General features: G+C 45.5%; 1 protein-coding gene across 2 annotated transcripts in view; it reads right to left on the bottom strand.

Moving 5' to 3' along the window:
- The window catches only part of Frmd4b (FERM domain containing 4B), a 229,009-nt gene that overhangs the window by 100,463 nt on the left and 107,416 nt on the right, over positions 1–21,130 (bottom strand). For both annotated transcript variants that reach the window (XM_055628486.1, XM_055628485.1), the window contains exon 4: positions 15,656–15,748. In XM_055628486.1, coding sequence (XP_055484461.1) covers positions 15,656–15,748 — 93 coding nt within the window. The remainder of the gene's footprint in view (positions 1–15,655; positions 15,749–21,130) is intronic.

The following is a 21,130-nucleotide window of genomic DNA, read 5'->3' as shown; positions in this document are numbered from 1 at the left end:
TGCATATGTGGCTCTTTCGCTGCCCCATGAGCTAAGAGCTCAGAATGCCCCGGACATCTTCAGGAGGGAGCCCAGTTAAGAGCTCAGAGCCAAGCGCACCGGTGACAGGCTGAGTAAGCAGGACAGATCTGAACCTCAAGGCTTGTTGCTGGCCCAGAGGTTCTCAGAGTTGCTGTGAGGGGATGGGGGTGGGGCGGACTCCAGGCCCACCTTACCCCATCTCACAGAGACTTACAGTTAGGCCCCATTCCTTCCCTTTTCTCAGAGGAGCTTGGGTTTCCCTTGGCTAGAAGCCAAGCTCCGTAGAGCTGTGAAGTCTGGGTCTTTTCTCATGCAAATCAGGGTCCTCTGAGCCCCCGTCCCCATGCCTTTTCTAAGATTTTTCCTTGTACTGTCTGTGAGCCTGCAGATTCTAAGTTCCTTTTAGCTCTGAGGTGGAAAGGGAGGGAAGCTGAGGCTGTCAACCTTTGTTTGCATGACATCGTGCTGAAAGCTTTCCAGAGAGGACCGGGGCTCTGTGCCAGGTACAAGCGAGCGAACCTGAGTCCCAGCATTTTTTGTGTTCTAGAACTTTCTTGTTAAAGTATACACGAGTGACAGTGTCCTAGGACAACTCACACAGCCTGCATCCTCAAAAAGAACGTTGTGGGGCACGAGCATTTTCAGGCCTGGAAATCATCGTGGCGCTTCGGCGCTTGTTTCTGTTTTCCTTTATTGTTAATAAAGTATGTGACTCAATAATGCAGCTGAGAAGGCTGTAGAAGAATTCATCACAGAAATGTTAAGATCGTTTGGAAAATGCCACCTCTGTGTGTTGACTTGGAGGCTCCAGAATGAGAGTAAATCTGGCATATTTGTGCTTAACCGGGTTTAGCTCACTGCTAAGTGTGATTAATGATGGCTGGGGAGACTTAGGTTTTGAGGAATACGAAGGCGGGGAAGGGAATGAGACGTGATGGGGAAAACGTTATGAGTAAGAAAAATCTAGAAGGTTACCTCTGTTTATTTGATGTATGGTCTCGGGCAAGTTACTCGGATTGTATCTTTACATCAAGGTAAGTGTGATGATTGTACTTAGAATTTTGGAGAGTCGAAATTAGATACCAAGTGCAAATTATTTAAAAAAAAAATCTTATCATTGCTAATCCCTCCTCTGTCGTCACTGAATTCCTGCATGGCAGTGGTTCTCAATCTCCCAACCCTTTAATACAGTTCCTCATGTTATGGTGACCACCCCCAACCATAAGATTACTTTTTTGCTACTTCATAGCTGCAATTTTATTACTGTTAAGAAACATCATGTACGATGCTATTAAGTGGCTCCCGTGAGTCGTTTGATCCCCAGAGGGGTTGTGACCCACAAGTTGAGAACTTCTGCCGCATAGCAAGGATAAAGTGATGTGAGCTACCTAAACTAGATCCTTTTGGATGAGGTGGAGCTACCGACACTTTGCTAGAAGGGCTCTCCTGTGATGGTAAGACAAAAATAGTGCCTGGTACGTTGCCTGTGTACGATACGAACTCAGCAAATTCCAGCCACTGAGGCCCTGTGAAACCGTACTTTATTAAACAAGCTTGAAGAGTGTGATGGAATTTGAGCTATCTGTAAAGATCAAGAGGATGCAGGATTCTTCTGAGCAGAAGAATAAATGCAGAAGATGCGAACGACATTGTTTAACAGAGCCTTCTTTGGACAGTGGGATGAACAATCTTTGAATTTGACCTTCACCAAGACTACATTTGTGATATTTTGGGTGTTCTCTCATTGCTTTCCTTTGTTTTATCCTGATCACTGCTCTGAGCACCAAGCTGGTGAAGTGGCCTAGAAGGGAGAGAGTGCTAGCAACAGAGACTTTTCATTGGATGAAAATGGGTAAACTAATAACAAATGGCCTCTTAGAGCACTGGAGAGGCAGGAGGGAAAAGGAGGCAGTAAAGAGGAGCCACAGGAAGTGGGAAGGGGCAGGGAAGAGGAAACAGAAGAGAGTGGTCCATTCTTTGTGATGGGGGGATTACAGGGAGGAAGGAGGGCCACGCCAGCTGCTGAGGGGCTGAGATGAACTGTTCTGTCAACCTTCATCTCATTCAGCCAGGTGGTGGTGGCTATTTCCTTTTTTTTAAATCTTTGTTGTCATGCAAGTGACTACGTAGACCAGGCTGGCCTTGAACTCACAAAAATCATCCTGCCTCTGCCTCTGGAGCCTGAGGACAAAGGCCTTGCTTGTGCCACCACACCTGAAATCCCCCCCCTTTTTTTTTTTAAATCTCTGACTGACTCACTCTATCTATGAAGATAACCCAAGAAGGTTCACAGTGAGACTAAAGGGTAGAACCAGGATCCTGATTGTTGAGGGAGCTCCTGCCGTGTGATGGGGTGTGCTCAGCATTCTTCCATTTAAACAGTCCCAGCTCATCCTCTCATGGATGCCACCATGGACGCAGCTTCAGAGCTCTGCTTGCAGAATAGGCTACACCTGAGTTTGGCTCCTTTGACTCTGTTGAGAATGCTGTTAACCAGATCCTCTTTCTGGCTGTCTCTCCAGCCAGATTTGTATATCAGCATTTGTACAGGAAGCTAAGCCCTCAGTAATGGCAGCTATCTCAGCAATGCTAATAAACACGCTGAGAAACAAGACTGGTGTAATCATTAGGTCACTAACATATGTGGACATATGTGTTCTCTATGCCTTCAAAAGAGCAAAGCCAGCATCTATGGGCAGCAGGTGATAGATCTTAGACTAAATGAATAAAGTTAGAGCTGTTTAGGAAGAAGAATCTTTCTCAGAGTAGGGATCTCCTAGCTGAGTCCCTGCTCATACTAATAGAACCCCTAGCCTGTTTTCATCCCAAGATTCTATGCTTCTATTTCACCTCTACCTTAAACATATACACACTTTGTACTCAATGGATATTTGCTGTCCAAAAGATTGGTTTTGTAAATTGTTGAGAGTACAGCAATGAACATCATGGTCAACAGACCGTCAGTCAATCAAACAAATCATAGGTGTACATGAATTTATTTATAACTGGAAATTATTCTCTTATCAAATATTGAATACCTGATTGGCACCAGACATTGAGAAAGATGATGGGGAAATTAGGGAAAATAATGACAGCATTGATAACAACAATAGTAACCATTTATCTAGAGCCCTCTATGAGCCAGACACTGTGTAAGAATTCCCCATTTTGCTTTTCTCTCCATTTTTAGGTTAAAGAGAACTACAGAAAGTAAGTGCCAAACAGAAACGTTTGGATCAGTCCATAGAATCAGCAGCTAAGGGATGGCCTGTTTGGTTCAAAAGGTGTTCAATTCTATCACATCACCGTCATACAAAGACACTGAGGATGAGCAGGCTTTTCTTCTAAGACCATAAGCATAAGACAGAAGCAGCATACACAGCCATAACACAAAGTGGTTACTCTAGTTCAGGGATAATGATAATGTCACTCTGAACCATTTCGGTGAGAACCTCTCACAGAATAGCATTGCACAAAAACCATAAGCGTGATGGATTTTCATACTAACAAGTTCATAATAATTCCTTCACGCTATTTAAAATCCAATTCTCATTCAGATTTCCCCCCTCTCTCCAGCACTTTCTTTTTAAATTCTGAGTCTGAATCAATAGCACTGCATTGATTTGCGAGGAGAATCATATTTGAAAAGCCAGAAGGTTGCTGGCTGGATATGAATGGGCAAGGTTGAGCAGAGGACTACCCTTGGAGGACAGGAGAGTACGCCCCAACGTGTAGGCATGTGACCCAGACTTGACCAGGTCAATTCTTTCACTGTGGAATTTACCACCACTGGAATGACCTACAGGCAAAGATTTCTGGATCTTATTTGTTTTGTAAGTAGCATCCTGATGCATGTCACTGTCCTCTGGTTCCTGTTCTCCAGATCCTCACTGAAGCCCTGTCTCCTCTGAGGCTTTGTTCGATTCATTATTTTTTTTCCTGCTGTGAATTTTCTTCCTATGTTAGCTGTAATTGGAGCCTGTTTGCTGGCAACCAAATCAAGTGCTAGAAGAGACATACAGTGTTCTTCTATAGACACCATTTCTTCTTTCTTTCCTCCTCCCCCTCTTTCTTCTTTTGCTCATCAGTAAAACCTGATACAGTAGGAAGCAAATTCTGACCCCGTCCTGCATATGAGAAGGCTAAAGAACAGAGGTGCAAGAGCTGCTCTTCTCTCTTGGCCACAGAGCTAGGAAGTGGTGGAGCCAAAATACAAACTGAGTCTAATAGACTTCCTAGTTTATGTTAAAAAAAAAAAAAAAAGATAAAATTCTTTCCTATAGTAACAATCTCAATGAGCTACACTATGAACACAGTGTCATGGGAGCCTACAAGAGGGATATAATTAACTCAGCTAATAAATAAGAGGGAGCGTGCTGCCAAAATGAAATCCATCAGCTAAGTGCCTCAGGAGAGGGGACAACTGAGCTGAGTCTTAAAGAATGTATGAGGTCAGCAGGTGACCATGGTAGGAAGGCCATTCCAGGCAGAGGGCATATCAGGGGGGGGCAGCTCTTCTGCCAGGCTTTGAGAACCAAAGGATCTGCATTGCTGGTGGCCCAGCACCAAATCGATCTGTTGCCCTTCCAGTTGTGACCAGATCCCTCCGTACCAGACACGGGGCTCATCTCTGACGCTCAGGTCCCTGACTGTATCCTAGTTACAGCGAACAAGTCCCTATCCCATTTCTCACTCGCCTCTGACAATCTTCCCTGGTTAGTGCGTCTGCCCAGGCATTCAGTTACCAGGTCTCTGAATCCGCCATCCTGTCAAGGGGAGTTTTGTGACAAGTTGAGGTGTGAGGGGTCTATGAAAAGCACAGGTGATCTTCAGGGATAATGGCTTTTTAGACTCATTATTGAACACCTATTGCTTCTGTCCTTTTCACAACAGATAGGTTTCTTTTCTGTGGTTTTACTGTGAGGAATTTCGCCATGAGTCTGTCTATCTGATGGCCAGGCTAAATGTTCACCTTTAGGACCAACCTGAGCTTTTTGAATAGGCCTCCCTCTGGAGACAAACCACAAACAACTTGACGAAGGATAGTTTCTTGGAAGAACAACTGCTTGGGGGAGCTCCTGTCCTTATTCTTCCTGCCGTCCCACATGTTTTCACCTTCCTCGTGGTTCACCTAATCACTCACAAGGGATTCTAGAACACGAAACCCCGATGCCATGACAAAGATGAACTACAGTTGGAAGGATGAACTGCACTGGAAGCCTGCCAGTTGGATAACAAGATGGCCTATGGAAAAGAATAGGCAATGGAAAGATGGTTCAGTTGGCAAAATGCTTGCCCTGCAAGCAGGAGGACCTGAGTTCAAGCCCTGGCACCTACATAAAAAGCCGGGTGTGTTGGCATTCACCTTAGACAGGTAGATCCCTGGAGCTTGCTGGCCAGAGAGCCTACCCTACTCAGAGAGTGCTGGGCCATTGACACCCTTTCTTAAAAACACCTGAGGAATGACATCTGAGGTTGACATTTGACCTCATATGTACATATATATGCATGCACACACATACATACATACACAAACACACACAACAGGAGTTTTTTTGGGTGGGCTTTCCTCTGAATAGTTACTGATGTTTGGCCAGCCCATTTTTACGTCATGTTATTTATCCATAGAAGGTCAAGGCAATGCTGTGGGGCTAGGTGGAAGTTTGTCTGTATCTCAAAACCTACACAGGTCTGTCTCCAGACTGGAGGTCCTCAACCTGGCTCTCATTGTCTCTCTTTCCTTTCAGGCCTCCATGACATCGGATAGGATATGAGCCAACAGAGTGGGTAGCATTTACTAGATGGCATAGAATGCATGGTAGTAATTATTACTATATTGCTGCCCCTGAACGTATTTGGTAGCCTAGGCTGATCCTGCATTTGTTACCTTTCCACCTTAGCCTCTTCAGGCTGGCTCTCCATGTGAAACAGAATAGGAAAATTCTGCTAAGCAAATGGTCTCCTGATCAGCTGTGACTTGTACTCTCCTCAAGTGAGCGCAGTTTCTTCTTGACTAAGGTCTTGGCAGTGCTCGAGTGACAATCTTCGAAAGAGGTGAAGTGGGCAAGAGCCATGCGATCATTTTGTATTCATAACCATACCGAGGTGACAACTGGCAAGTGGCGGGACCAGGTCAACATGCCTCCCCCTAGTTTCTCCAGGCTGCTGTGGATACATCTAAGACTGTACTTCTGGCTGGGGAGATGGCACGCTCAGCAAACGGCATGCTGTCCTCTCGCCTCCATTAACGTGCACATAGAGATATATCCACCTACCTACAGGCAGCTGTGCGTATGAATACGCACACACACCAGAGACAGAGAGAGAAAGAGACACACCGAGAGACAGAGACTAGGTACAGGCAGCCCCGTGCCTCAGAAGATCCCTATCAGAACCTAAGCCACTTTCTTAATGGGGCGACCAATCCCTGTTTATTACTTATAATGACCTTTCAGCCACTGTCTCCTCCACCATGCACACCGAAGGCTGAGCTGTGATTTCAGTGCATCTCCTTCTCTCAACAGTTACACAGCGGGTAGTACTGGAGGGAGTCCACTGTGAGCCCTTTCCTCTCTGTGGGGGGAACAGCGGTCTTGGAGAATTCCCAAGAGAAGCATTCTTTGCTTCTCCTGTGTGCTTGGGGGTCAAAACCGCATTTCCTCCACTGCCTCCTCCCTGCATTTCCAGACTGGGTAGGGGAGCCAGACAAGACATCCAGCTGAGCTCGTAGGGGCCTGCCCTCTTGCTCTTGCCCTCAAAGGAGAGTGAGTTCTCCAGGCTCTCCACAAGGGCTGGCGACCTTGTCTAAGGGGTGTGAGGATCTCGCCATGACCAGCCAGCGACAGGAGTGAGCATCCCTAGGGACCGTTTATTAAGCACTCCTCTCTTCAAATCAGGGTGCTGTCAATCTCCTGGGGGCAAACAGAGGCTAAGGTTTTGCAAGGAACCGGGGAGAGAAGCAGGGGAGGCATGTCTGGGAAGGAGCGGACAGCTGGGGATGGTGACTAATAAAGATAAATGTTAAGACCCTCCACCCTGAGCAGAGGGGACTGGGTCAGACCCAAGCCAGACAGTCTCAAATCTTCCCCAGTGAAAGGCTGTATATCACCTTCCGGCCGTCATGCCCACTCAGCACATGGAGACTGACTCTGTGGTTTACAACGTACACATACCCAACAGGCATAGCAAGCCTCCATTGCCGTTAACACGTGACGATCCAACAGACCCTCGCACCACAATGGCAGCAGTGGGTGTGTTGTTTTTCACTGGTGAGCTACCCCAAAAGCTACACGGCTGAGAAGTGAAAAGGCTGGGACAGGAAGGGACAGGAATGGTGGGAAAGCCTGCTGTCCATGGTGGGGGACTGAAGGTTGAGGAGGGTGGCTTTTGATGATCAAGGGCATGGGTTGGGGGTGGAGGAGGTCAGGCGTGCCTCACGGTGTTTTACAGCCCAAAGACAATCTGACCCCAAATACCAGCTCTTGAGAAACCCTTCATGAAAGAGCACACATTTAGCTTGAAAAGTTTATTATCTTTGCTATTCCTGTGTGTACATCTGTGTGAAAGGGCGGTGCTCAGGCTACCGCAGTGTGCATGTGCAGGTCAGAGAAATATTTTGTGGACTTGATTCCTTCCTTTTACTTCTACATGGGTTCTTGGGGTTAAATTCGGGTCATCAGGCTTCCAAGGCAAGTATATTTGCTCGCTCAGCCATGTCACTGGCCCTAACTTTTTATCTTTTTATTCTACAGTTTCTCTTACCCTTCACAATACTAATTCTTTACTTTTATGGCACCCTAAGGCTTCTTCATTGGCTTGAGATACATATGCACACACAAACACACACACACACACACACACACACACACACACACACACACACACAGAGAGAGAGAGAGAAAGAAGAGAGAGGGGTGTTCAGGAGATTCTGTGTCTTTCTTGAACTTGAATTAGGTTGGTTTAACCTCACAAATGGAAACTAACACACACTCCTGGAAGTTCAGAATTGGTCTTCCACTGACGGGTTCCTGACTGACATTAAAGCGACTCACAGCTACTCCTAGTTTCTGCGGTGTTCTGCAGCCAGAAGGGATTGACTTTGGAGCCAAAAGAGCTTTGAAGACTCACATCCCAGTCCACCCTCTGCTAAGCCCAGGTGGGAGGAGTCTGTCCATCCTTCGGGTTTTTAAATCACATTCCTCTTTAAAAAGATGATTTCTCCTTTTGCCTTGTTACTGTCATTCACCTTCTCCTCAGCGAGATAATTCACGCTAGCCTGTCACAGCCACGGCGGAGCATCTTTTTATTACTCTGTGCACTCAAAATTAAAACACAAAATTTACTTAAGGAATTTACTCCTGCCCATTACAGGAGGAACATAAAGAGAAGACAACAATTCATCACAAACATCATTCTACTCTGAACTTTAACCCCTGCTAACATCTGAAACTCCTTTTGCTTTTTAAGTGATGTATTGATTTTTACTTTACGCGCACTGGTGTTTTGCTTGCATGTATGTCTATATGAGAGTGCCAGATATCCTGGAACTGGTGCTACAGACAGTTGTGAGCTGCCATGTGGGTACTCGGAAGTTGAACCCTGGGTCCTTCGGAAGAGCAGCCAGTGATCTGAACTGCTGAGCCAGCTCTCCAGCCTCCGAAACTCTTTTTCACTGTGTTCAATTATCTTACAAAAGTACTTTCATGTTGTATATTCTATTTTTGTGATTTTTTTTTTTTTTTACCTAGAATCTGCTTGAAGCATCTTTCCACAACAATAAAGCCATCCTCACTGCAGTCTACACATAAAACTTTAGAAATAAAGCGGTTTTCTTTGGTTTTTGTTTGTTTGTTTTCTACCTAGCAGAGTAATGAAGCCCACTGTTGTAGGTATGATGTTCTCTAGAGTAGAACCTATTTCTCATACTTTTTAATTTTATTTATTTATTTATTTTGAGACTACGTCTTGCTATGTAGCCTAGCTGGCCTCGAACTCAAGATCTTCTTTCTTTGGCCTCCTGAGTGCTAGGGTTAGAGGATGTGTGTGCTGCCATAGCTGGTCCTTGCTGCTCTCATTCCAGAAGCCTAACGTTCCCACGGCAGGCCAGAGGACAATGAAGCCTGAAGCAGCCAGTAGGGTTTCAAAGGCTCGTTGTTCTCAACAATCTAACAAAATGGCAGCAGTTACCCCTCCTACTTCCTAACAGAATTCTCTTCCAAGCTGAGGAATGCCGAGACTTGAGGGTTCCACAGATAGGACACATACAGTCTGGGACAGAGCAAATACAAGGAGGAAAATAAGGGAGAAGAAAAAGCCGTATAAGAAAGGAACGGAGAACCTGAGAGCTATTCCGGGGGATAAGGCTGGTGAAAGGTACTGAGGTCCCAGTGGGTGGATCAGGGCGGTCGGTACCAGCCTGCACCACCTCCGCTGCCCTCCCCCGAGGGATTGGGAACCTTTCCAGTGAGGTCAGGCCAGTCCCTGCACTCCTGTTGTAAGAGTTCACTCACTCTCAGCTTTCCAAAGGTTCACATCTGGGGTCCATTACCAAAGAGGCATATATTTGCCAAAGATAATTTACAGCTGTAAGATAAAAACCCCAGGCTGGGAGAAGTCCCCAGAAGCCTGGGGAAGTTTGCACTCACACGGAGATGGCTCACATTCATAAATTACAGTGTGCCCATTCACAAATGAGTCATATGCATAGTTTTTCAAGTTTCATTTTACATTTTCAAATTTTTACTTATTTATTTGTCTAGTGTGTGCGTATGTTCACATACAGAGGATAATTTGAGGGAGCCCTTGCTCTCCTTTGACCTTGTGGATCCTTGGGACTGAATTCAGGATTGGCAGCAAGAGCCTTTTCTCATTTCTATTGGAGGCTTTGTAAATGGGGTGTGTGTGTGTGTGTGTGCAAATGCTCAGTGCTGGAATCATAAAGCAAACACTGTGTGCCTCTCCTTCGATTCTGTTCCTCCCTTCTCTGTGGGGAAGTATCCTGTGTCAGGCTGCCTCTTGTGTCAGATTCTAAAGCAGAGACTCATCTACTTTCTTATTGGTAGCACTGCCGTGCTCAGCTCAGGAGTCAATGGGACACATGTCAAATATATAGCACGTTGCCCACTCCGTGGCTAGTTACATGACAGGAAAGAGGAAACGTCTTGATAGCAAAAGCAGCTTCACAACTAAAAGAAGATTTAAAAAGGACACTTTTTAATATTTGCACACAGTTTTGTGAAGTCATTTTACAGCCCCTGCTTCACCTTGTCTCCTCCCAAGACCTTAATGAAGGTCTCCTTCCTCATCTCCAAGTGACAGGATTATGTGGGATGCAGTATAGTCCCTCTCTCTCTCTTCATCTCTAGACCCTTGTAAATCCTTCCTACCTCAGTTTCTCCCAGCAAACCCCCTCAACCCGTGCCTTCTCACCACACCACTACTCTGTTCAACGCAGCAGCCACAGTGAGTCTGTTATAGACACTGCCTGATTACTCTCTTAAGTCCCACAAGCCCCAGTTGCCCCTGAACTCCAAGCCACTTTCTGTCCCTCCCCCTCCTTTGGGTTCTATTCAGACACACAGCTCCCTACCAGGCATGTTCCTATTGCCCAGCCCGCTTACTAACTAGTTGCTTGGCCTGGGACTGAACCTCTCTAAAGATCTGATACCTCCTTGCCTCGTCTCCATGTCTTTGACAATAACAGCTTCTGTGATAGGATGTCGTAGACCATTCTATTCAAGGCAACGGCCCTGCCTGGCTTCACCAATATTTCCTGCTCTCCACCCCGAAAGCGTGCTCTTTTTCCAGAATCTCTTACACGAGACACCCTACACATTCATTCTTTTAGTGTCAATGTCCTCCCAGTGGCAGTGAGGGCAGGGGTCCATCACTGTCACTTATCACTGCAACCTCAGCCCCAGCACAGGATCAGACCCCAGGGAGGGACTCAGTAACTACCAGATGGATGGACACAGTGATAGGCTAAGTAATGGCTGTCCAGTTTCAGATGAGGATGGCACGGATGCTTCCCCATCCATTGTTGTCTTTCCTGAGCAGAAACAGGGCAGAGTCCAGTAAGCAAGGACTGAAGAGAAGGAAAGTAGAAATGTTCAGTGAAGCTCCTCCCAGGTGGTTGCCCAGCCCTTAAATATTTCTAAAATATACTAACTTAAAGCAATTGTGGACTCCTCTTTAGGATCTGTTAGCATCTGTCATAAATACGAGCCGAGTCACTGTTTGTTGAGGCACAACCTGCGTCCAGGAGATGAGGCAGATGAGGACGTTGTTAGTATTTATTTTAAAATGATGCCACATACACAACAGGTACATGAAAGAGATTTACTGGGTGGAGGTGGAGAGATAGAGAGGAAAAGGAAAGAGAGAGACACGGAAGGGGACCCTCAGGAAAGTGAGGAGAGTAAGACAGAAGAATAAGGAGAGTAAGAGAGCGACAAAGTGGCGCGTTGGTCCTTTTATAGCCTGCACATTTGCGGTTGAACCATGCCTTCCACACACCCGGTAGGTGACACATGATGACATCACAGGTTACTAGGCAACCCAGAAGTAGGCTGCCTATATGCTAACAGACAGGCTTGAGGACAGTGACTTAATGGAGTTGTGATTCACAGGATGAGGACTGAGAGAGGGGCTCAGCAATAGGGGTCTCTACCATGGCACAGTAGCAGAACCCGGGCTAGGACTGAGGCTGAGGTGGAGCCTTGGGTCCTAATGGGAAGAGCTAGTACATGGTTTGAAAATTTTCCCACTGTGATTACACTGGACCCCACTTCTCCCTCTGGAGGAAACGAAACACAGCACACTCTCTTACCTCTTTACGGCTTGCTGAGAGATGCCAGAACTTGCTCACCCTATCTTTGGTGTCAGCGTTTGGGTATTTCCAATTGCTTGCCTTAAGAATAACAGTGACCCCCCCACCAATGTGCGGCCACTGGAGGGGATTCTCTCTCACCGTGTGCTAATTCATCACATGGACGGCCGTGTATGAAGGACGAGGCTCTGTGCTCCAGCACATCTCCCTGATGTCCATGAATGAGGAGCCCCCATGTTCTGTGTCCTAGTATGTTACCAAAGCCCATGCATCAGGGGCCTCTGTACCCCAGCACATCACTGGCTATCCATGCATGAGGGGCCCAGAACCTGCAGATGCCTCTATAGTGGTCAAAGATCAAAACAACCAAATAGTATCTTTGGCTGCATATTTGTGTGTGTGTGTGTGTGTGTGTGTGTGTGTGTGTGTGTGTGTGTGTGTTGAAGCCAGGGGTCAAACACAGATGTTGTTCTTCAGGGGCTGGCCACTTTGTGTGTGTGTGTGTGTGTGTGTGTGTGTGTAATATTCCCTACCCTTGCACTCAGAGTGGCTCACTACCTGGGGCTCACTGAGCAGGCTAGGCTGGCCAGCAAGCCTCAAGGATCCAGCCGTTTTGACCTCACTGGTACTGGGATTACAATTAAGCCTCATAATACCCTAGGCTTTTCTGGTACACACATATACATATTTTAATTCTGCTTTGAGTTCCCTGGTTATATTTTCTAGTCAACACAAGTAACCTAATGGGTTCTTTCCTCGGACAGAAATGTCACCAACAACTCTGTGTCCTCTAATTGGAGCTGTGAGACCCTCAGCCAAACAACAGTGTGTGACAAAAGCCATTCACTAGCCGTCCCAGGACTGTGGCCCTCCACTCTGTGACCTCAGTGAGGACCATACAGGATTCAGAGACTTCCATTCAGTGTGCTTCTGCATTATCTTTTCTTTAACTGGAGCAAGTGCTTAATTGGAATAATAAAGGCTATGATGATGTCACTGTCTTGTTGGGAGGATGAGTTAAGTGAATCATTAAAGCCTTGATAAGGGTTTCACATACGCTAGCAGAGAGGAGAAAGTGGTTATGGGCCATTTGAGATAATGTGCTAACTAGCAGCTAAAGCCCCAAGAACAAGCCACCAATTGCTTGTGGAATCCCAGGAACCTGCTGGAAAAGATAGCACCGTCTTGCCAAAGGACTGTCAAGAAGGGGAGGCAGGGTTTGCTCTCTGGAATTTTCAGAGGTATGCTAAACCACAGCAGCTGTCAAAGAACAGGCACACAATTGTGGCCACAAAATAAATGACACTTGTTAAGGTTCTCCAAAAAGACACAATGTTTTTGCTGAGCTATGACACAGAAAAAAAAAAAAGGCGCATGCACACAAAGATTAACATAGAAGGCTGTTAACAGTGCCCAGATTTTAACATAGCCAGGAGTAGTCCATGTGCTTACAGAAGGCTGAACAGCTGAAGTGTGTAAGAGCAAAGAAAGGGAATTTTTTTCTCTCCTTTGTAAGACACAAACAGGAATCACTACATAATCCACCCAGTTTTCCTGTAAGGGTCTGGGGACTGAAGGGAGAGGTGGAGGAAATTCTGGTGAACAGAAATTTCTCATTCTGTATTTCCAGAGTTTGAAATGCTCACAGTGATAATTTCATTTTTTTATAAGCACCTCGTGGGCACCAAGCCACTTTCCCTTCGCTGTTCTGGCTCCTGCTTAACTACTAACAGGCAGCTTTCTCCTGGCCTCCTTCTCCTCCTTCCTTCCTTTCCCTGTTTCTGGGCACACAAACCTCACATCACATCCTTTCAGCAAACTCCAGTTTTTCTTTAGTATCTTTGGGCACTTCACCAGAGCTATGATTTAGGTCTAAACAAATCATCTGTTTGTGCCCTCCTTCTTGGGCATTAATAATCAAAAGTTCTGAGGGGCTGGGGCAGAGCTCAGTGACAGAGCATAGAACTTGGGCAAGACTGTGGATTCAATTCCCAGCACCATTGAAAGAAAAAACAAACAAACAAACAAACAAACAAACAACAATTACGGTTAAGGGTAAGAAAAAAAAATCCAAAACAGATCTCAGAATCAAAAATTTAATTTTATGTCTTTTGCCTGCACAGGTGTCTATGCACCACAGGTGTGCCTGGTGTCTACGGAGACCAGAAGAGGCTATCAAATCCCATGGGATAGTTTGAAGCCATCATTTGGGTTCTAGGACTCAAACTCTGGTCCTCTGGAAGTACTCTTTAACCCCTGAAGCATCTCTCCGGCCCCCAGAACCCAAACCTGAAAAGAGAAACCCCAACAAGAACAAGACTCCCCTCCCTCCCCTGGACTGTGAACATGCCATGTTCAGGAAAAGGCTCAGCAACCCTCAATAGTTAATTGACAGGGGGGGGAAAAAAATCACAATTTAAAATAAGGGTAAGATACAGTATTTTCGCGCTGCTGAATTTCATGGAGCAGATGAAGCAAGGAAACAACAGAACTTGTAAAATTTCACCATAACTTACTTTGCCTGAACAATACAGGAAGGAGGAGGAAAGGGAGGGAGGGAGAGAAGGGGTTGGGGAGGAGAAGGAGGAGTAAGAAGAGGAAAAGAAATGAGGAGAGAAAAGGGGAGGAGGAAGGAGGGGGTAGAGGAAGGGTATGGAGTGGGGTTTCCAACATCACATTATGAAACGAGACTTCATCATTAAAATCTCACAGGATTTTAGCCTACTCTTGAGTTGACTTGGTTTAAAACGGTTTTGCTTATTTATGCGAGGTGCGCATGCTTGCGCGCGCAGGTGCGCGCGCATGCGGAGGACAGCGGATAAATGTTGGAATTTTCTTTTTTTCACTGGTGGGGTCCCAGGGGTCAAATTCAGACTGTCCTTCTTGGCAGTTAGCGCCTTTCCTGGTGGAGGCATCCGAATCAGCTTTACGAAAGTAAGCGTGATTTATGAGTAATCCACCAGCAATACAAAGTTGTAGAGTTGCCCATCAGCTTTCAGGGCTGCCCCAGAAAAGAGTGGGGGCTCCAGTGGTCATGTTTTATATCTTAAGTTATGGAGAGGGCAAGGGGGTTAATCTTTAAACATTCCACTTCTCTTCCATCGGTAATAATTAATGCTAAAATACTTGCCAGACGGGCCAGCTCTGAGAAACCCCTGATTTAGTTAAATGCTTTGGTCTCGGGAGCTTGTTAAGGGGCTTTCCCCAAACAGAGCCCACAGAACAGAAGGCTGTGACCTTTATCCTTGTCCGTCTCCGCATGGAGCAATTCAGATCTCCGAGCTGCTGGGATAATTCTTCCTCTGGGCATTTGCTTTGCATTGTATCTTCAATTTCAATTAAGACAAGCAGTTGTATAAAACTCAACTGTTTCCCCATCTCTAGCACACATTCTCTCAGCTAAAGTATTAAACAGTAGATATCTGCCAGATTTTAGAGTTGAAGAATCTTAACAGCTTATTGAATAAAACAAACAAACAAACAAACATGAAACAAACAAACCCCTCCAGGCTTAAACATTTAAATACACCTCTCCGCTTTTTAGCCTTACATTTAATCTAAGAGTCTTTGAGGAATAAAGCAAGATGTCTCTCTCCTTTATCTTCAAAGGCAACAACTCTGTATCATATTTGTGGTAACCTAGACCAAGACAGTAGACAATCTCATATGAGAATGGTCTCAAAGGGTCTTCTCTCTTTTTATTCATTATCTCTGATGTCTAGAAATCTTGAAACAAACAAACAAACAAACAAACAAATATAAAACAAACCAAAAAGGGAGGTGAATGCTGGATGCACTCAAGCATACCTGACAGCAAAGTGCAGAATAGCTGGGCCGGGCTTCTTAGGCAAATCGTGCTCCAGAACCCTGTGGTCTAGCTGCAGCCAGTTCTCTTGACCCCTGTGAGAACAAAGCAAAGGCAGAAGATGACGTGGAAAGTCCAGCAACACACAGTGCCGGCGAAGCTGCCTGGAAATTGTCATACCCGCACACCAGGCAGAGATACAACAGGCTGTGAGGCCACTTCAGCAATTTCTTTCAAACCTATTGAACCTGTCTGCTCCTGAGCTAGCATTTCCAACTGGAGAAGCTTGTCAGGAGGAGCTTGGATATTTATAAAATCGCCCACGTTGATAGCCAAAAGTCTGGAAAGAACTCAAATATTTATAGGGTATTTATAGGGTATATATTTAACAATCTAAATCTAAACGGAGAAATACAGTGCATTCACAAAACAAGCTGGAGTGACTGAAAAATTGCCTGGAACAAATTTTTAGATATAAATCTTAAATTAAAAAAGAAAGAAAGAAAAAGCAAGATTCCCTGGGCACGGTGATGCATGCCTTTAATCCTAGCACTGGGGGCAGAAGCAGGCGGAGCTCTGTGAGTTTGAGGCCAGCTTTACCTACACAGTGAGTCTGAGCCAGCTAGGACTACTCAGTGAGGCTTCATCTTAACTAACGCAAGCAAACATACACTTTCAAGTTTAATAAGAAGCGTAACAGTCAGTACAGTATATTACCCATAATCCCTTCTGTGTATGGAAACAGAGTGTTGCCATAGCCCAGGTTTGCTCTACCATGCCCAGCTTGCCCATTTTTTAACCAATGGAAACCCATCTATATTGCACGCACATTTTTTTTTTTTTTAAATAAACTGAGAGCATGAAAAAGATGTGGATAATGCCTTGGGATTTTAAGACACTGCAGAACACTAAATTAATCTTTACATTCATCTGAAAGGTTAAGTGATGAGGAAGAAAAACTGGAGAGATGGCTCAGAGGTTAAGAGCACTGGCTGTTCTTCAGAAAGTCCTGAGTTCAATTCCCAGCAACCACATGGTGGCTCATAACCATCTATGATAACATCCGGTGCCCTCTTCTGGCATGCAAGTACACACGCAGGCGGCTTACTGTATAAATAGTAAATAAATAACATTCTAAAAACAAAAAAGAAGAAAAAGAAAGACTCCAGTTTAAGGAAACAAAGGGGACTCAAGGGAAGCACTGCCATTTCCAATGTACGCACAGGTCGGAACTCTTCTGGAGCTATGTCTGTGGACGCACGACTCACAGACGGTTAAATATTTATTTACTTCTGAGCCTCACCAGTTCACAGGTATAAACAGTTCTCTCCAGACCTTGACCTCTATGGCTTGAGGCTCCATGGACTGTTTACATGATTTCCAAGGCAGTTCAACTGGCCCTCCATCTGAGAGCCTGTCTGAATCTGCTTATGCAAAATCCAGCTTCAGAATACGCTTCTGGTGGTGAGAAGGGGATGTAGAATTCCAACGAACTCTGTCATGAGCCAGAAAACAGTTTCCAGCCTATTTTGGTCCTTGGATAAATAATTGAAAGACAAACTCAGGAAATTCCACTCTCCTGTCAACGTAAGGAGATAGAAAAGGGGGCTGGAGAGATGGCTTGGCAGAAACGAACATCGGCTGCTCTTGTAGAGGAGCCGGGGTTCAGTTCTCAGCACCCACATGGCAGCTTACAACCATTCATAAGGAACCCCAGTTCTGGGGGTTCCAATGCCTTCCTCTGTCCTCCACGGGCACTCTCTGCACCTGGTGAACGTGTATACGTGCAGGCAAGGCACGTGTACACAGAATAGTTTTTAAAAAATTAGAAACAAAGCACATAGGAAAAGTGGGCACAAATAGTAAGAGTATAAATGGTAACAGCCACTCTTTATTTATTTGTCAACGTTAGGTTTCAGGCAATCCATGTGTCTAGAAATGTGCTCAGGCTGGACTATAGGATTTCTGCTGGTTGGGTCAGATGAAAGCCAGCATCACTTGGGAATTTGTGAAAGGAGTCCCGAATCCCTACCTCCCAAGAGTCATTTCTCTGGCTTCTGGCAGAAGAGACATGGGTCTCTATTGCTGTACCATGGTCACACATCAAAGCCCGTGCTGGCCTCCAAGTCCCTCAGTCCCCATTCACAAGTACTTGTATACATTTCAAAGTCCACACTAGCCTCCCGGCTCTCCCCTCCCCGACTAACAGCTACTTCTCTTATGATTCACATGATTTGTCTGCTCCCCCAACCTCTGCCACTCTCTAGCTTCTCTCATGGAGAACCCTGGCCATGTCCAGTCTTTTTCTTTCTGCTCTGAACTCTTCCTGGTGCCTCTGGATATTTCCTCTCTCTTATTCATGATAAACCCTTCCCCCAACCATACTATGGAAGAGATATTTCAATGGTTCATTTACTGTGCACCCTCACATATGTCAGCCAAGCTGGAAATCTTTGTCTATTAATATTACATTTTATACTAAATATGCAAGGAAAATGGCAGGGATGGGATTTGAACCCAGGGCTCTCAATATGGGGTAAATGATACCAGTGGATTTCCTACTTTTTGTAATAACACTGGGCTCAGTTTCTGTGTATTTGTTTCTATAATTATAAGATGAAGCTGCTGAGAACTTCCCCAAGATTTCCTTGGTGGAGCATTGAGAGACGTTCTTAGAATTAGTGATTTTGTGTGTAAGGAAAAAAAAAAAACATAGAAGGCTGAAACTAAAGGATTCCTGCATTATATTTTGTCATGTTTAATGTGATTCTTATTTAAAGACACTTCAACTTCAAAGCTGTTAAATATAAGTGTTAAAATACATGGCACATCAGTTTTAAGTCTTTCAAGGTTTCATATGGCAGATTAGACAACTTTGAATTTTTCCCCCTTCTTCCTTTCCTCTTTCTGCAGCCCCCTCTTCCTCTCCCTTTGCTCCTCTTCCTCATTCTTTTCTTCGGGAAATATTTGGAAGAGGATCTCACTGTGCAGCCGGGTTGGCCTTCACTTCAATCCTCCTGTCTCATCCATCCTCAGTGTGTGGGTATGTCCTCTCTCCTTTCCATACAGAGAAGACATGACATGACTTAAAATGTGTACCGGGTTTCGTACAAGCTTGCATACAACACTGTGTGGGAATGAACGAAGCAAGCGACTCGTCACATATGCAGCACATTGCAATGAGGTTCAACCCGGAGGCACGGTCAGGACACTCTTAAACATGGAGAAAACCTTCAATGTGGAATCCTGCACAGATACAGTTGTGGCTATCGGTTACCTCTTTGGAAGAAACCACAGTCAGAGTGGGGAGGTAACAAAAGAGGCAGCCGTAACCACGGTAAAGACTCTACGGATATTCGTGTGAATGCAGCAGAAACACACTTTTCAAGCCTGAAGGTATATGTTAAAGATTTACATTCTTTCCTTCTGTTGGGAGTCAAATCTGTGTGCGTGCTAGGCAAGAGCGCTAACCTGAGCCCAGTCTCTTGCCTAGAACCCAGATTTCTACTGTTTATAATGGATACCGGCCTCCCTGTGTTACAAAGTCTGACCTTAGACTCTACATGTAGTTCAGGCCAGCCTCAATCTCATGATCCTCCTGCCTCAGCTTCTGAAGGGCTGAGATTATAGGCATGTACCACTAATACCTAAATTAGATTTTTTTTTATTTTTGGTTTTTAAAGTGTATTTATAGTCCTTTCAACAGAACGCAAGTTCTGAGGAATAAAAAAGAAAACTACCTACATCTGAATACTAAGATATAATACGGCCCATTTTAACTTGTTCTTTAAGTATGGAATCTAATTAACTTAAAAAAAAACAAAAAAACAACAACAAAAAACCTAAAACCAACCAACCAATCAACCAAACAAATGACAAGCACCGGTAACCACAAAGCTATGCTTTCCCTCTGGTCTAGATTCTGTACAGTGGAGGCCTCACTGCCTCAGTCCACTAAAAAGGACAGGGATCCAAAGCTATCCTTGTGTTGTAACACCTATTTGTTATTTCTTCATCAACGAAGGTCGCACAGCAGTTTTTCAAAATGGACGTAGGGATGGTGGAAGGAAGGGCCCTTTGTGGGGAAGGAGAGCGGATACTGCCCTCTAGGGGTTGAAGGTCACCCTGCACACAAAGCCGGGATGCCTCAGCAAGCGCAGAGGCAGGAACTTGGATGGGACAGCTATCTTCCTTATGTAACTGTGGTCTATCTCCCCCTTTGTCTCCTGGCTACCTGAGCTGGGGGAAAAGATAGTAGCCTTCACTGACGCTGTCCCTTTCAGCTTTGCCTCTTTCTGTCCAGTTTACCATGGTCTCAAGGCTGACGTGGCACTGGGGATGGAAAAATGCAACTCAGCCAGTGCCCTGGGAGGGATCCGACTTGGTGGTTTCATGGGGGTGGACAGAAAGGGAGGGCTGAGAGGGGGAAAAAAAAACCTTCCAAAAATATTTACCAGACAAAGAACTAGGCTTGTGACCAAGACTTTCCGAGGAGACACCCTTGGACACAAACATATTTCCAAGCCTGCTCCCCGGAAAGGTGGAAATGGCCAAGACCTACCTTCTCCCAGAAAAGACCAACTCATACTTCTGAAAATAAACACAGGCACAGCCGGGAGACACCTTCTCTAGCTGGTTGCAATTCCGGCATGGGGTGTTGTCTGTTATGTGTAGGGAAGTCGGGGCGTACAAGGGTCTCGGGAAGACTGTTAAGGTTTGTCTTCTGTGGTCCAAGATTGTAGCAGAAGGGAGCCCACAAATCCGAGAGTAGACAAGGAAGATGGGGCCCAAGTCCTCAAAGGAAATCATTCATACTCTCTCACCTGTTTTTGTTTTGTTTTGTTTTTGTTTTTTGTTTTTGGTGTGTGTGTGTGTGTGTGTGTGTGTGTGTGTGTGAATGTGTTTGCAGTGTACATGTTTGTGGTATATTCACGCGTGTGTATGCAGAGGCCAGAGGAGAACAGTGGGTATCTTGAGTTATAGCTGTCTACCTTACTTCCTGTGGCAGGGTTTGTTACTGAATCTGAAGTTCGGCTGGCAATCAGCCAGCCCCAGCAATCCTCTTTCCTCTTCCTCATGTAGTGCTATACACATGTGGCCAGGCCGGTTTTTTTCACGTGGGTCCTGGGGATTAGAACTCTGGTCCTCAGGATTGTGCAGCAAGCCCCCTTACCCAGTGAGCCCTCGTCCCAGCCCCTTTTTTTCTTGATAGAGTTTCATATATGGCCCCGGCTGGCCTAGAGTTTGTGGTACACGTCTTTCCCTTCCAGTGCAAGGATGATAGGCATTGGGCATCATGCCCAGATCTTTTTGTTTTCTTTGTGAAGCAAGTTAGGGCGTCAGGATGAAGCACTGCACATAGGGGTTCTGCCCTCCACACGGTCTGGTCCCTTTCTTCCAGCGCAGGCGCTGTTGCTGTAAATCCCGCTCCCCCTCCGCGGACCGTCCCTTCAGTGGTCGCGGGTGCAGAGCCATCT

This window comes from Psammomys obesus, unplaced genomic scaffold (genome assembly GCF_907164565.1).
Source record: "Psammomys obesus unplaced genomic scaffold, mPsaObe1.curated_primary_1811, whole genome shotgun sequence".
In the NCBI taxonomy this organism is placed as follows: Eukaryota; Metazoa; Chordata; class Mammalia; order Rodentia; family Muridae; genus Psammomys; species Psammomys obesus.
The sequence above is the reverse complement of the archived record's forward strand: the minus strand, read 5'-3'. Positions and strand labels throughout refer to the sequence as shown.